At 39.1% G+C, this 13458-nt stretch overlaps 1 protein-coding gene across 2 annotated transcripts in view; it reads left to right on the top strand.

The window, feature by feature from the left end:
• slit3 (slit homolog 3 (Drosophila)) overlaps positions 1–13458 on the top strand; it is a 247638-nt gene that overhangs the window by 160519 nt on the left and 73661 nt on the right. For both annotated transcript variants that reach the window (XM_085283729.1, XM_085283739.1), the window contains one exon: positions 10309–10380. In XM_085283729.1, coding sequence (XP_085139855.1) covers positions 10309–10380 — 72 coding nt within the window. The remainder of the gene's footprint in view (positions 1–10308; positions 10381–13458) is intronic.

Below are 13458 nucleotides of genomic sequence, written 5' to 3'. Positions count from 1 at the left end.
CGTTGTGTTCCCACTAGTGCTTTCAGGTTAATCTCGTTGAAATGACCTTAACGCCACAACACGGCAAATCTCCGTTAACGAGCTACCGCCGATCGCTCCGTGCATGGGGCTAGACGGCCAACACGTTAACGAGCTAACTGCGCTAACACACTAGTTCACACCAATGTAATTGAGCATTGCATGGCACATCCAACATACTGTTTTACTTTAGTCCATGACTCGCTTACCTTCAGGGTCATACGTCACATGAAAACCAAAATAATTCCAAACGCCAGATCTGAATGAGAGTGGGGGAGGTCCATGTTAAAAGGAGAGCTTAACTTCTGTCTCGCTAGCTTGCCCTGCGCTCTTCCTTCTGACTATGCTGTCTGTGTTGAGCGCTCAGTGGATCTGCGCTGGACAGTGCAGCCTAGGCGGAGTAGTCGAACACAGATTCACTGAGCGCTCAACACAGACAGCATTGTCAGAAGGAAAATTGATAAAATAAATTACAAATGTTGTATTGTTCGATACATATGCGTACCGAACCGAAAGCACTGTATCGAACGGTTCAATATCGATACGAATATCGTTGTACCCCTAATATATATATATATAATATTCCCACCCCCCCATCTCATTTTTAATCTGTACAAAACCTGTCTGTTAATGGCACAGTGTGGATCGGGTTACTGTCGGTTTTGGCCAGATTTGGCTCATTATTTGGCCTCCTCCCTGTGAACCTAACTAGCTGGCTGTAGTTTTCTAAAAAAAATAATACATATGCACCATACGATGAATTTAAATTAGGTATCATGTAGTAGCTACATAAATGCTTATGTCAGGAGATAAACAATATGTTGTAAATGCAAGAAGCTTCCAGGTCAGAGGCTGAATTTAAACCTTTTAACACTCCATACTCAAAATCAATGCTTACATTGGCTTTGCAGTTAATTTTACTACATGCTTTGAATAAGAATCAACATTCATCTCTGAAACAAATTGTACTTGCTTTAACTTATCCAGCCCATTTGCTTTTCAACTCATTTTATTTTCAGCCAAATAACATTTTGCATTTAATCTGTCCAATCAATATTTTTTCAGTCACGGCACTGGAATTCCAATTTCATCCTGAAAAGATTCAATTTAAAAACAGGCATGTTTGCTTGATTGAACCTGATAACATTAACAGCAGAATAACCTTTTTTTTTTGCATTTTATTTTAGGTATTTATATAGAATGGAATTTCACTCAGCTGTAGACATAGTGTGCTGAATGCAGCAGGTTAGTTGGAGGTCACATTACCATATTCAACAGTATCCAGCTGGTAAAAAGTATAGCTAAATCTTACTCTAATTAAATTGTCCACTCCTATCATTCTTATTGTTTCTCTGTATGTAATCCTTTACATTTGTTTAATCTCTGGCAACAGCCTTCAGACCTATTAATGTCCAAAGAGGGGCATGGGAACTTAATGTGCTTCTGCTACAATTGCCAGAAGGCCAGACAAATAATAAAACGGGAACTGTAAAAGTGAATGGATTAAAGTGATGTAAAGAAAGTTTATCAGAACTTTACATGCTCCTCCAGGCAAATCCCCTGATAGCAGTTTTTAGGGAAATAATTTGATTTTGCAGCAAAATTGTTCCACTTCAATTGTTGGCGTCATCAGACCTCGTGCTTTTAAACCGTTCATACTATGCTCTTATCTTTTCCGATACTTTTCTTGGACTAAAACCAATAAAGACCCCTGGTACATCTCAGCATATGCAACAGATGTTAGAGGAAAAACCATTTACTCAACAAATTGTCACTATGACATCAATGGCATTCATCTAATAGGACTCAGAAAAAAGGATTTTGTATTCTCATATATTTGTCATGACAGAGGCTGCTCTATAATGACTGAGGCAGCTTGATCAGCTTTACTAACAAAGCAATCGTAAGCAGAGCCATACAGTTACTTTGTTACAGTTTCAGTCAATGGTTTCTTTCCATTAACAAAAGAATACTGATTTAAGATTTCAGGGTAGACAGATTATATGTTGTTTTTATTTTTTTATTTTTTAAAGAAAATTAAAGTTTGTAAAGAAAGTTTTAAGATTTAAAACATATTTTTCATATAATTCACTTACAAGGAGAAAGTAAAGACTATTTTATGGCAAACTTCACATCCTGTTTGGTGATTCAGTCATCACTCCTGTCTTTTTCACAGACCATCACTAACGTCAGTGATTACAGGAGAGACTAATCATATTAAATGTGAAGTCAATATTGGTTGTAATCACAATCATAAAGTCACAGTGTTGTGTTTTAGTGGCTGTAGTAATTCAGACGTTCAGACTGTGTATTGATCTGTGTCTGTTAAGGCTGATTGAACACAATAGAGACTAATAGAAAGTTCTCTTTATTACATACATAAACTTGCACAATGGCAGACTCCCGTGTACAACTGATTATGTATGAAAATACACCCAGGCAACCCTGAGTTTAATATATAAAAATTCTTTTTTTAGATAAAAGGTCAAATAACTTGGTGCTCAAAACAAACCTTGTGGTTACATCATTCTATAGAGCGAGGGCATTTTATTCAATTTTAATTTCAGATAAAAGACTTAAAATATTACATTGCTCTTAAGAGTCCCAGAGGCTTGTGTACATGTAGAATTAGAAGTAAAAAACATGATTAATGAATCTATTATTCCTTACTTAGCTGATTTGTGCAATGATAGCCAACGATCTTTTTTATATTGCCTGATAAAAAAAGTCAAGGAAAAATGGTGAGATCAATATTAGTTAAGTTCAGTATGTATAACCTTAATTTGATCTTGCGAGTACCAGGTTGGATTCTCTCTTTGCTTCACAACGTCGTTAGTTTTTCAACGCTTGATATGTTGTGCATTTAGAGACTCGAAGCAGTCTGGACATTCTCGCCTGACCTCTGGCATCAACAAAGCATTTTCACCAGACAACTGCTGCTCACTGTGTATTTTCTCTTTTTCGTAGCATTCTCTATAAAGCCCTTGTGTGGGAAATCCCCAGTAGATCAGCAGTTTCTGAAATATTCAGACTAGCCCATCTGGCACTAACAACCAGTCACTGAAATCACCTTTCTTTTCCATTCTTCTTAGGCTGAACTTAAGTAAGTTGTCTCAACCATGTCTACATGCTTAATACATTGGCTTGCTACCATGTGGTTGGTAGCTAATTTGATTTGTGATATTTCCATTAACAAGCAGTTGAACAGGTGTACCTAATAAAGTAGAATAAATAGAATAATCCTTTAATTGTCCCACAAGGGAAAATTTGGTTTTTGAGAATGTGCGTGCATTGGGAAGAAGAGATTGACGAGCTAGGCTTTGACCTCGGTGTGTAGGCTGCGGCAAAGACACATACGATAACATTGCTCTCTTTCACACACACACAGATGCATACAAACGCGAGCGATAGCATCTCCCTGGTGGGTTGCCTCTAAAGAGTCTCCTCCATCACTGACTGCAGAAACCCTTTTACTGCAACAGAGAGATCACCGCATCGCACAAACACGCAAGCATGTACACTACATGCTGACTCAAGAATACACACATAAAAGGAACACTCGCACGTGGACACACACACATACAAACACGTAAAGACTGGCAAACACACGCACATACACACTTTCAAGAGTCATGGATCTACTCTGCAATACCACTGCAGCGGTCACTGCAGCCTATCTCAAATTAAAAAGAAAAAAAAAGCTGAATAGGCATTTTATAATAGAAACATTGTGTGTTGCAAACACTATTGTTGGAAAAGTCCTTGAGCTCTCTTTTACTGTGACTGCAAAAACAAAATGTGATTTTTCTTCCAAACTGGCTTTTCATGTATAATTAACCTAGAAGGCAGAAATGTAGGAAAACCAAATTTCAAATTAAAAGTGATACATATGAAGAGTTTGTTTCTGATAGGAGGCAAATATAAGGATAAAAGTAGAAGGGTGAAGTAAACATTTCACCAACAATAATAATAACTGACTACTAACTAACGATCTCCTGGTGGTTTTTAGTTACAAGATTAAAAACAGATAGGAATTTAGACTACTTAGAACTACCAAGGCAGGTGAAATGATTTACACATATTAAATATCTCTGTTAACCTCCTAATAATTGTTTACCTCACACAGATTTTGTACAAAAATAGCAATGCACGACACTGAAAATCCAAAGAATGCTTTCTTATTCCAAACATAATCCCACCACTGTAACCCAGAATGCTAATAGACAGTGCATAAACATGTTTTCTTTTCCTGACTATATAACATCACTTGTGAAGGATTTGTAACTGGGAGCATGATTACGTAGCCGTTGTTCCTGTTTGCACTGTGTTTTTTGTGGTGTAACCATAGTACAGTGGAACCCCGACTTACGAATACCCCATTTAACGAAAAATTCAAGTTACGAAGGCACTTAACGGCAATATTTCTGCCCGTGTTACGGCAAAATGCCCACGTAACGAAATCCACTGGCTCTGATTGGCTGAGCCCAGAATGCCTACAATGCCCACAATGCCTTCCGAATCATGTGACAACCCCCTTGGCGTTCGCTGTTCCACTTGAACGGCGTATTGTTGTTGCAGTTAGCAATTAGCCTATAGCCTATCGTTCACTCAAAAGGCGCGATGGGTGCTTCGACATATGAAAATTCTCGATTTACGAAACCTCGGGAACAAATTAATTTTGTATGTCGGGGTTCCACTGTATGTAGTTTTAAGGCTGCAACCAATTCTGACTCGAGCCATTTTGGTGCCCTAATTGAACTGGCCCTTTAAATAGCCAGTCCCTGAATACAATGATACCTCAAAAGTTAACTGAAACTCAGCCATGCTTAGTCTGCTTTTTCTTAATTACTATTAATAATTTGTGATTCTTAAAACACACCAGTGTAATGGTAGTTTAACTACAGCAGCTTATAATATATCAAACGTTAAGTAAACAAAATCTAATTGTTGTCAGATTTTGTTTACTTTAATTATTACAGAAATTGTAATATCTTTGGGAGACCATAAATAAATTAACTACACAGCAATTTTGACTTAAATAAACTAATGAGATTGTTTACTAAAAACAAAGATAAGGCAAACAACAGGATTATATACGTGTAGGAAATATTTCATATGTATGAAATATTACTGAAGTTAGCACTGTTCCAAAAAGAAAGAAATTGTCACTATGATAGAAGTTGAAGAAACTCATATATAGAGAGAGTGTCCCTATTCAGCTGAACCTATTTAATAAACTTAAAGAAAAGCCTCCCTCAAACAGCTGGAAGCAACAAAACCATTGGCCAAACATAAGTAACTTAAGTAAGCAAAATAATTTCATGTCTTATCTAACAATCACTCAGCGTCTCACAATTCCTCTCTTTGCATTTTTTTTAAGATCCCTTCAAATCAAGGAATACCTCATTTTCTTTTGCAGGCGTAGTTGTGGCTTAAGGCGTGTAAAATGCGCTGGGAAACATGGCCACAATATAAAACATAGTCATGGACTTTTAAATGATGTATTTAGTGTTTACCTTGGCGTAAGTCAGTACAGTCACTACTTTATTAAGGCAGAAAGAAGTGAAGGGGGCTGAACAGGGTGAGTGGGAAAATAACTGACAGGGAAATTGCAGGGGGAAATTATTGTTATTCCACAATTAAATTATATATACTGGGTGGAATCACTCCTGACAGGGCTGACCATAGCAGTGCTCCCGATGTGTGTGTGTGTGTGTGTGTGTGTGTATTTGAGAGTGAGTGTGAAACTTTATCCGTCTACCAAGGCCACTGAGGCTATACTGGCAGGGAGGAGAATGTGGAAAGAGAATCGGAAGGAGAAAGAATTAACGAGAAAGAAAAGTAGTAACATCAACAGAGTGAAGCAAAAACAGTCTATTTTAAGGCTGAGTGGGTGTTAGTAAAAACACAGCAAACCCCCCTGTAATGAACCTATTTGGACCAGTGACGACAGTACAGTATGTAAAATAAACCATCCTTGATTTTTGTGGTTGAAATCAAACCTGGGTGACACTGTATGTTTAAGCATAAACATAATGCAGATGCTGTGAAAAATCCTTTCATCCTGAAATTCGGCCATTTGTCAGAGAAATTTGACCTCGTCCTTGTCTTAAAGCATTAAAAACACACTGTCAAACATGAAAAATGAACGGGTTCCAGATATAAAAAAATGACCACTCAGTCTTCATTCTTCTCGAAACAATGACTCTTTGAATACACAAGGTTTCGGGTGATATGTAAAGTAAACTAGGCCCATTTTCTATCCAGTAAAATTAATGATCCATGAAACTTGGGGGAAAAAAACAAAGAAAATGGTTGCACTGGCTTGTGTGGATGTTGGCTTCAACAAGCCTCCAGAAAAATTATAATGTAATATAAATTTTGGAAATCCCGGGTATTCTATTGTAACAAGGATCATTCATTAACTCATGACTTCACTGTGTACTTTGTCCCGTGAAAAATTGACTTCAGGCCATTTGAACAGTCCTGCATGTTCTGATGAAGGAGGTCATAATTTTTTTTTATGTTCTCCCCACATCCATTTGGAAGTTTCTGTCTATTTTGATTATATAGAATCAGTGGTACAAAATCTGTTTTTAATTCAATGTAAAATAATATTTTTATAAATAAAAACACATAAAAGTAAAATCTTCCACTTTTACTTCTACTTTTAATGTATTTTAATTTGGATGAACTTGTGGATGCTTATTTACAGCTTAATTATGTGCTCTTGCTCTTGAGAAGTCAAGTCCACTTGAAGTCGCCATCTGGGAAGTGAAATTGGTATATTGTGACGTAAATTCTTAGTGGATAAATTTGTTGGGTCATGAAAAACAAGCAGATATCTGAACATCCCTTGTGCTCTCCATCTAGTGACGAAATTTGACTTGGACCCAAGTCGACCCTTGAAGACTCATGGACACAGAAAGTATAGTTAGAGCTTTAGTTGTTTTAGAAAGGTGACATATAAGGCAGCACGGTGGCACGGTGGTTAGCACTGTTGCCGCACAGCAAGAAGGTCCTGAGTTCAATTCCACCATCAGGCCGGGGTCTTTCTGTGTGGAGTTTGCATGTTCTCCCCGTGTTTGCGTGGGTTCCCTCCGGGTACTCCGGCTTCCTCCCACCGTCCAAAGACATGCAGCTTGTGGGGATAGGTTAATTGGATAATTCAAATTGCCACTAGGAGTGAATGTGAGTGTGAATGGTTGTCTGTCCCTATGTGTTAGCCCCGCGACAGACTGGCGACCTGTCCAGGGTGTACCCTGCCTCTCGCCCTATGACAGCTGGGATAGGCTCCAGCGCCTCCCGCGACCCTGAAAAGGATAAGCGGAAGCGAATGGATGAATGGAATGGGACATATAAAAGGGAAAAACAGAACCCTTAAAACCTCATTAAAGACATTCATCACTTTGTTACGCTAAGAGGGCATTTTGCTGGCATATTTGGCGATCGTGGCTCAAGAGTTGGGAGTTCGCCTTGTAATCGGAAGGTTGCCGGTTCGAGCCCCGGCTTGGACAGCCTTGGTCGTTGTGTCCTTGGGCAAGACACTTCACCCGTTGCCTACTGGTGGTGGTCAGAGGGCCCGGTGGCGCCAGTGTCCGGCAGCCTCGCCTCTGTCAGTGCGCCCCAGGGTGGCTGTGGCTACAATGTAGCTTGCCATCACCAGTGTGTGAATGTGTGTGTGAATGGGTGGATGACTGGATATGTAAAGCGCTTTGGGGTCCTTAGGGACTAGTAAAGCGCTATATAAATACAGGCCATTTACCATTTACCATTCACTTGTCCCCTTTAGAAGGAAAAATCACTGCAAATCAGTACAAAATTGTTCTGAGTGATCACCTGCTGCTAGTAGAGTTTCAGAGTCTTATAAAGTCATTAGAAGGACACACCAGTGTTAATCTGGTGGCACAATATCAACAACAGTAGTTTTCTTTTTTAATTGCCACATATCTATGTCCTGCCTACCACATGTACTTTCCTTCTAGGATTAAGACTGATTGATCACTGGTATTTTCTGCATTTTTCTGTCCATATCCTCAGAAAAAAAAAATTCAGAGAATCAATAAACGCTGTGTGTATGTGCGTGTTTGGCTGTAATGACAGTCAGCCTTGTTTTTCATTCCGCTTTATGTCGATACTAGATATGAGACACAGTGTACAATATGAGGCAGCTAATAGGCAGAGACAGAGGTGACCTGCTTATGAGATATACGAGAAGAGGCTTTGAACAAAGAGTGTGGGTTTATACGTACATGTATTAATAAATAATGAAATAACAGTATATGCTCTGTATGCATATGATGGCGTTGCACATAATCAAAATGTCTAAATTCAAACATTTTGTTTTGAAGAGATTTAAAATGAAATTGATGGCTTTTATTGAGAGCAATAAGCCATCCTGTGTGTGTTTTTTTCCTTAGTAAACTGACTAAATATCTAGCAAAATTCATTGTGGTTCAGTTATCTAGGTGAAATGTTTTGAGCATGTCCAACTGGGGGAGTCAGTGGGGCAGACCCAGAGCACACTGGAGAGATTACATCTTTCAGCTGTCTTGGGAATGCCTCAGTATTCCCCCATAAGAGCTTGAGGCGGTCGCTGGGGAAAAGGAATTCAGCAAGTGTTCTTAGACTGCTTCCTCCACAACCCGGACCCTGATAAATGGTAGAAAACAGATGGATGAAGAAGTAAATTCTTACAACCATTCAGAGTTAAATTTCAAATACTTGGTAAATATAATAATTTACTCATGTTGAGCTGTAACGTTTGGTTAAATATAATAGTTGAACAACAAAGATTGTTTTCCCTCTTATAGGCTGCTTTTTGGAAGAACTCTTTATTCTTTATTGGAACTCCTCAGATGTACTTTGAATCTTTTCAGGGTTCTCGATTCACAGCTCTGAAACCTGTTTGAAACCTGTGTCTAGGGATGGGTGTTGATAAGATTTTCACGATTCCGATTCCATTTTCGATTCTGTTTAACGATTCGAGTATTTATTGATTCTCTTATCGATTCTTTTTAAAAAGGAGAACACTAAGATCGATTAGCTTAGAACTTTCTTTTATATCTTCTCTTTGAACAAGATAGAAATTTAGGAGTAACATGGCCTTACAAACCCAACAGTGAGATCTTAAGAGATCCAGCCTACGGCTCTTCAATGGGGTGTCACAGGGTCTCCAGGAAAAAACATTGTAAATGTAAAATAATAAAATAAATATTCTTCTGTAGCAATAACAAAGTGTAACATAAATTATTCTGTAGCAATTACACAAGAATATCCAGTAATGTCCCTGCCTACAATTAAACACATTCACTTACTGGAAATCATCTGCTATGGCAAATGGGTGCAAGCCTTTGACCACAAACTGAGTCACTGCTCGGTGACATTCGTCTATCCTGGCCTGAAAGGAGACGCTACCGGCAGACTGCAGCGAGAACTGCCAGCATCTGAGCCAGACTGTCTGTCTCATCATGGTCACCTAAATGCACAGTAATGGCAGGTTTGTAATAAGGCAGATCACACTAACATAATATGCACTGTTAGTTGATTATTTACCTGCCGCATTAACGGGAGAGGACGTGCAAACGTTACCGCTGCTGCTGGGTTGAGATTCACGAGTCCGGAGCGGAATTAAAAACACGACATTCATGTAAGGTCATTGCGTGTTTTGTGAGCAAATGCTTTTGCATGTTCGTAGTGTTTCCTCCCTTAAATGAAATATCTACTTTGCAAGTATTGCAAGTTGCCCTGTTGTCATCCATTCTCGTAAAGTATAACCAAACTTATAACCGTGTTTCCTGCCAGGTAAATGACGCTCCGCAACGTGGTGACGTCATTCGTGGCGACTGGAATCGATAAGGGAATCGTTTGTAAAAATGGCAAACAACTCCAAGGAATTGAAACAGTGGGAACCGGTTCTCAACAAGAACCTGGTTTCGATACCCATCCCCACCTGTGTCCCCTATCATTTATTAATTTTTTGAGAAGTAGTGGGAGTATTGACACTGTGATACTTCTTTATTTTAATACCTGTATCACATATTTTTGTAGCTATGTTATTTTTATTTTTTATTCATTCTTCTGAGTCCAGGGGAAACAATATTTTGATCCTGTGTACGTCGCTTACATATTGCAGAACTAACAATAAAGTGACTATGACAGGGATTTAAACCTTCTATTTCAATGAAATATATTCTGACGATTTTAAGGCCAGTGAGTTGCACCAAGATTGGCTTTTGGTAAAAAAAACTGCATCTCTGATTTCCCGTCCCTCTGTTTTTGTGTGTCCAGCACTCTCAACAACAACAACATCACCCTCATCCCACTATCCAGCTTCAACCACATGCCAAAGCTGCGGACACTGTGAGTATTACACACTCTGACATGCACAATCAAGCACAAAGAGAAATCTTCAAACATATACTCTAGACACTGATACACAAGGACTCTGTTACTGTTTTATTACATATTAATACACACCTTGTACACATGACTCAACTCACAACGGACCACTACATAGGTGATGCATAGTTCCATACTCATACCACATAATAAAATGCACACATATAAAGGATGGAGGCAGAGTGTGTGATTGGCTAATCTTGCCATAATAAGAGACTGACTCTTCTATTGTTTCATGACTGTGAATAATCATGTGGCCATTACGTACACACAGGCACATAAAGACTTTCAGACAAATACACAGAGATGAATACAAATATGTGCATGTACCACGCAGACACACACATGCACGCTTGAGTAATGGTAACCTCATTAATGCCACAAGAAAGACTTGTTTAGGCTCTATAGTTCAATCTGCTTTGATTCATTAAAAGAAACCTCCTTTACTGATGTTACTGATGTGAACACACACACATACAAACACACTATTGTGGTCCAAGATGAACCCAAGCCAAATTATCATCTCTGACTGATTTAAAGGGGGCTTTGATTTGTTTGTGTGTATGTGTGCATTTTCTGCTTAGTTGTGTGAAAGAGATCTTTCAGTTGCCAAGGTGATGGCACAACATCTCGAGGGAGTCTCTAATCGTAATCTCGTGGGACTTTCTGTGAGACAGACCGTGGGTTGCATTCCTTCTGGCCACACTGGGGTTGAATTCTGCCAAACCATGGCATGCACCAAATGGGATTTCCTCCCCGAATCATCATTTTCTGAGAGGCTCTTGTGTGGTCACACCGCTCTACTTAACATTTTGAAATGGGGATTTTTAAACATAAAACCCAGCTAAATACAAGCAGGATAACATTTACACAGATCCATTTATCTTTCACAGCCATTTTTGTGCTTCAACTTTTGACCGACAACAGCCATCAATAGCCAATCACATAGCGGGGTTTCCATTTTTCTTGCATGCTGCTGCAACTCTAGTGGCAATACAGCTTGAAATCAGGCTTTTAAAATTGGATTTCAGGCAGCAGCACAGCTACACAGTTACCAGCAGATTGAGTACAGAGTTACCAATATCCAATATCTTTTAATCAGAGACCCTCATCCGCTTCTGTTTTCTGTCAACACTGAGTGACTGTCTCCTCTGATTTCCACGTTCTTCCTCTTCCCTGTTTCTGCTTCATATTTGTCCCATCTTCCTCCGATCTTCTACAGTATGTCTCAGCTTTTTTTAAATCACTTTCTTCCCTTCATTTTTCTCTAAAATGTCTTTACTCGCCTCATTATCTCCATTGGTTTTCTCCTTCCTGGTAAAGTCTGGATCATTTTATTGCTTCCTCTGTCCTTTCAATCTTTTTTTTTTCCGCACTTGTCTTATTCTGTTACTCTTCTCGTCTTGTATTTTTCCTACCCCTCCCTTTCTTTCTATGCCTCATGTTAGTCCCCTACCTCTCTACCACATCTCCTTTACGTCCAGTAACCATCCCCCTCTGCTTTTCCCCCCCGTCTTGCATCTTTCTCTCTATTAAATTTTTTTACCGTTCTCTTTTGCCACCCTCAGATCTCAGTATTGAATTTGATGCCTTTATAAAAACGACTCATTCAATCAAATCTTTAGAGATGTCCCTGATATGATTAGCAGAGAAGTTCTAGAAGTGCGTGTATGTGTTTGTGTGCGTAAAAACTTCTTTGAGGAAAAAGTGGTTCACCTTCCCTGAAGCTATAATCCATATTTCTTTCTCTTTTTCTTCAGTGTCCGTGTAGCCTATTAGTAGTAATGGTATCACATCATGGTGTCTTTCATTCATAAACTTGACCCAGTGGAAAGATCAGAACTCCTACTGCTACTTTACTGTGTGGGTGTTATTTGGGGCACAACTGTTCTCAAGATGTGTCCAGTAACCCCCCAGCATGACTCTAAGAATAAACACACATATATATAGACACACATTCATTTACCTAACCAGCTTGCACAATGCCTCTAGTCACTTGCAACCAACAACATCAACAGATGCATTCAAACTGACTTTAAGCTATACACAAACAACAGTCCACACACACATAAACACAGCTCTCTATACCCCTGCCTGTTCCCATTCTCCCCTGTGTTTTAATCCTACTTGTCAGTAATTAAGGCTGAGCCGGAGGTGGGCCAGGACGTGGCTATCTCCAGGCAGGGGTGCAACTATAAACTGGATTTATAATGGGAGAGCGGTATTAAAACCCACTGCCCCCGCTGCTAGCATCAATGAGACCATCTCTGTTCCATAACAGGATTTGTCCTCTGCTTTATTACAAAAGGAGGCCTGTCTTCTGAAAGGCCAGATATCCCGGCTGGCATATAATACGCTGACAAGACATTCTGCTGTTCATCCACCCTTCTCCTCCTCCTCCTCATCTCTCGCTCACTCTCTCTCTCTCGAGGTGCCAATACAGTCCAGCCAGTGCAGCCTGTAGAGAGTGAGCTCCGTGAAACAACACCTGATGCTTTCTATAGAGAGCAGAACCTTTTAATTAATGCTACAAGTGAATTTTAAAAAGCCTATTAGAGTGACAAGTTTCCTTAAATAATTTAAATGCATTAAATATCACTTGAAATCAATTCTCAATGTTGTCACCTGATAACAATTCTACTTATCTTAAGTGTAAAGGTCAGTTGAATAGTCGTTATGATAAGCAGCCAGCCACAACATTTCCTCTGCAGTATAGCTGTTACCCACTAGGTCACTAGAGCAAAAGACCTCTGGGGTCTCGTGGGTTATGAAGTAGGGTCCAGGTCAATTTACCATTGATGCACGATCAGATTGAGGGTCAAGGTTTCCCAACAGAATTTTGCATTTAACATCATTATGTATTTTTTTGGGAATATGGCTAATTGGTATATGTCTTCTGTCAATTCCCAACAACAAAAGCATTTTGATTATAGCTACATAAAATAAGTTGCCACTGATTTTACAAAAATAAAAACAAAAACATATTTTAAATGCCGTCTCAAAAACATCACAAAAACATCACCAAAACCAAATAGCTGC

This window comes from Mchenga conophoros, linkage group LG2 (genome assembly GCF_057382185.1).
Source record: "Mchenga conophoros isolate Kocher_MC1m ecotype Shallow Benthic linkage group LG2, M_conophoros_male_GT1.1, whole genome shotgun sequence".
NCBI lineage: Eukaryota > Metazoa > Chordata > Actinopteri > Cichliformes > Cichlidae > Mchenga > Mchenga conophoros.
Note: the sequence above shows the minus strand (reverse complement) of the source record. Positions and strands in the feature narration are given on the sequence as shown.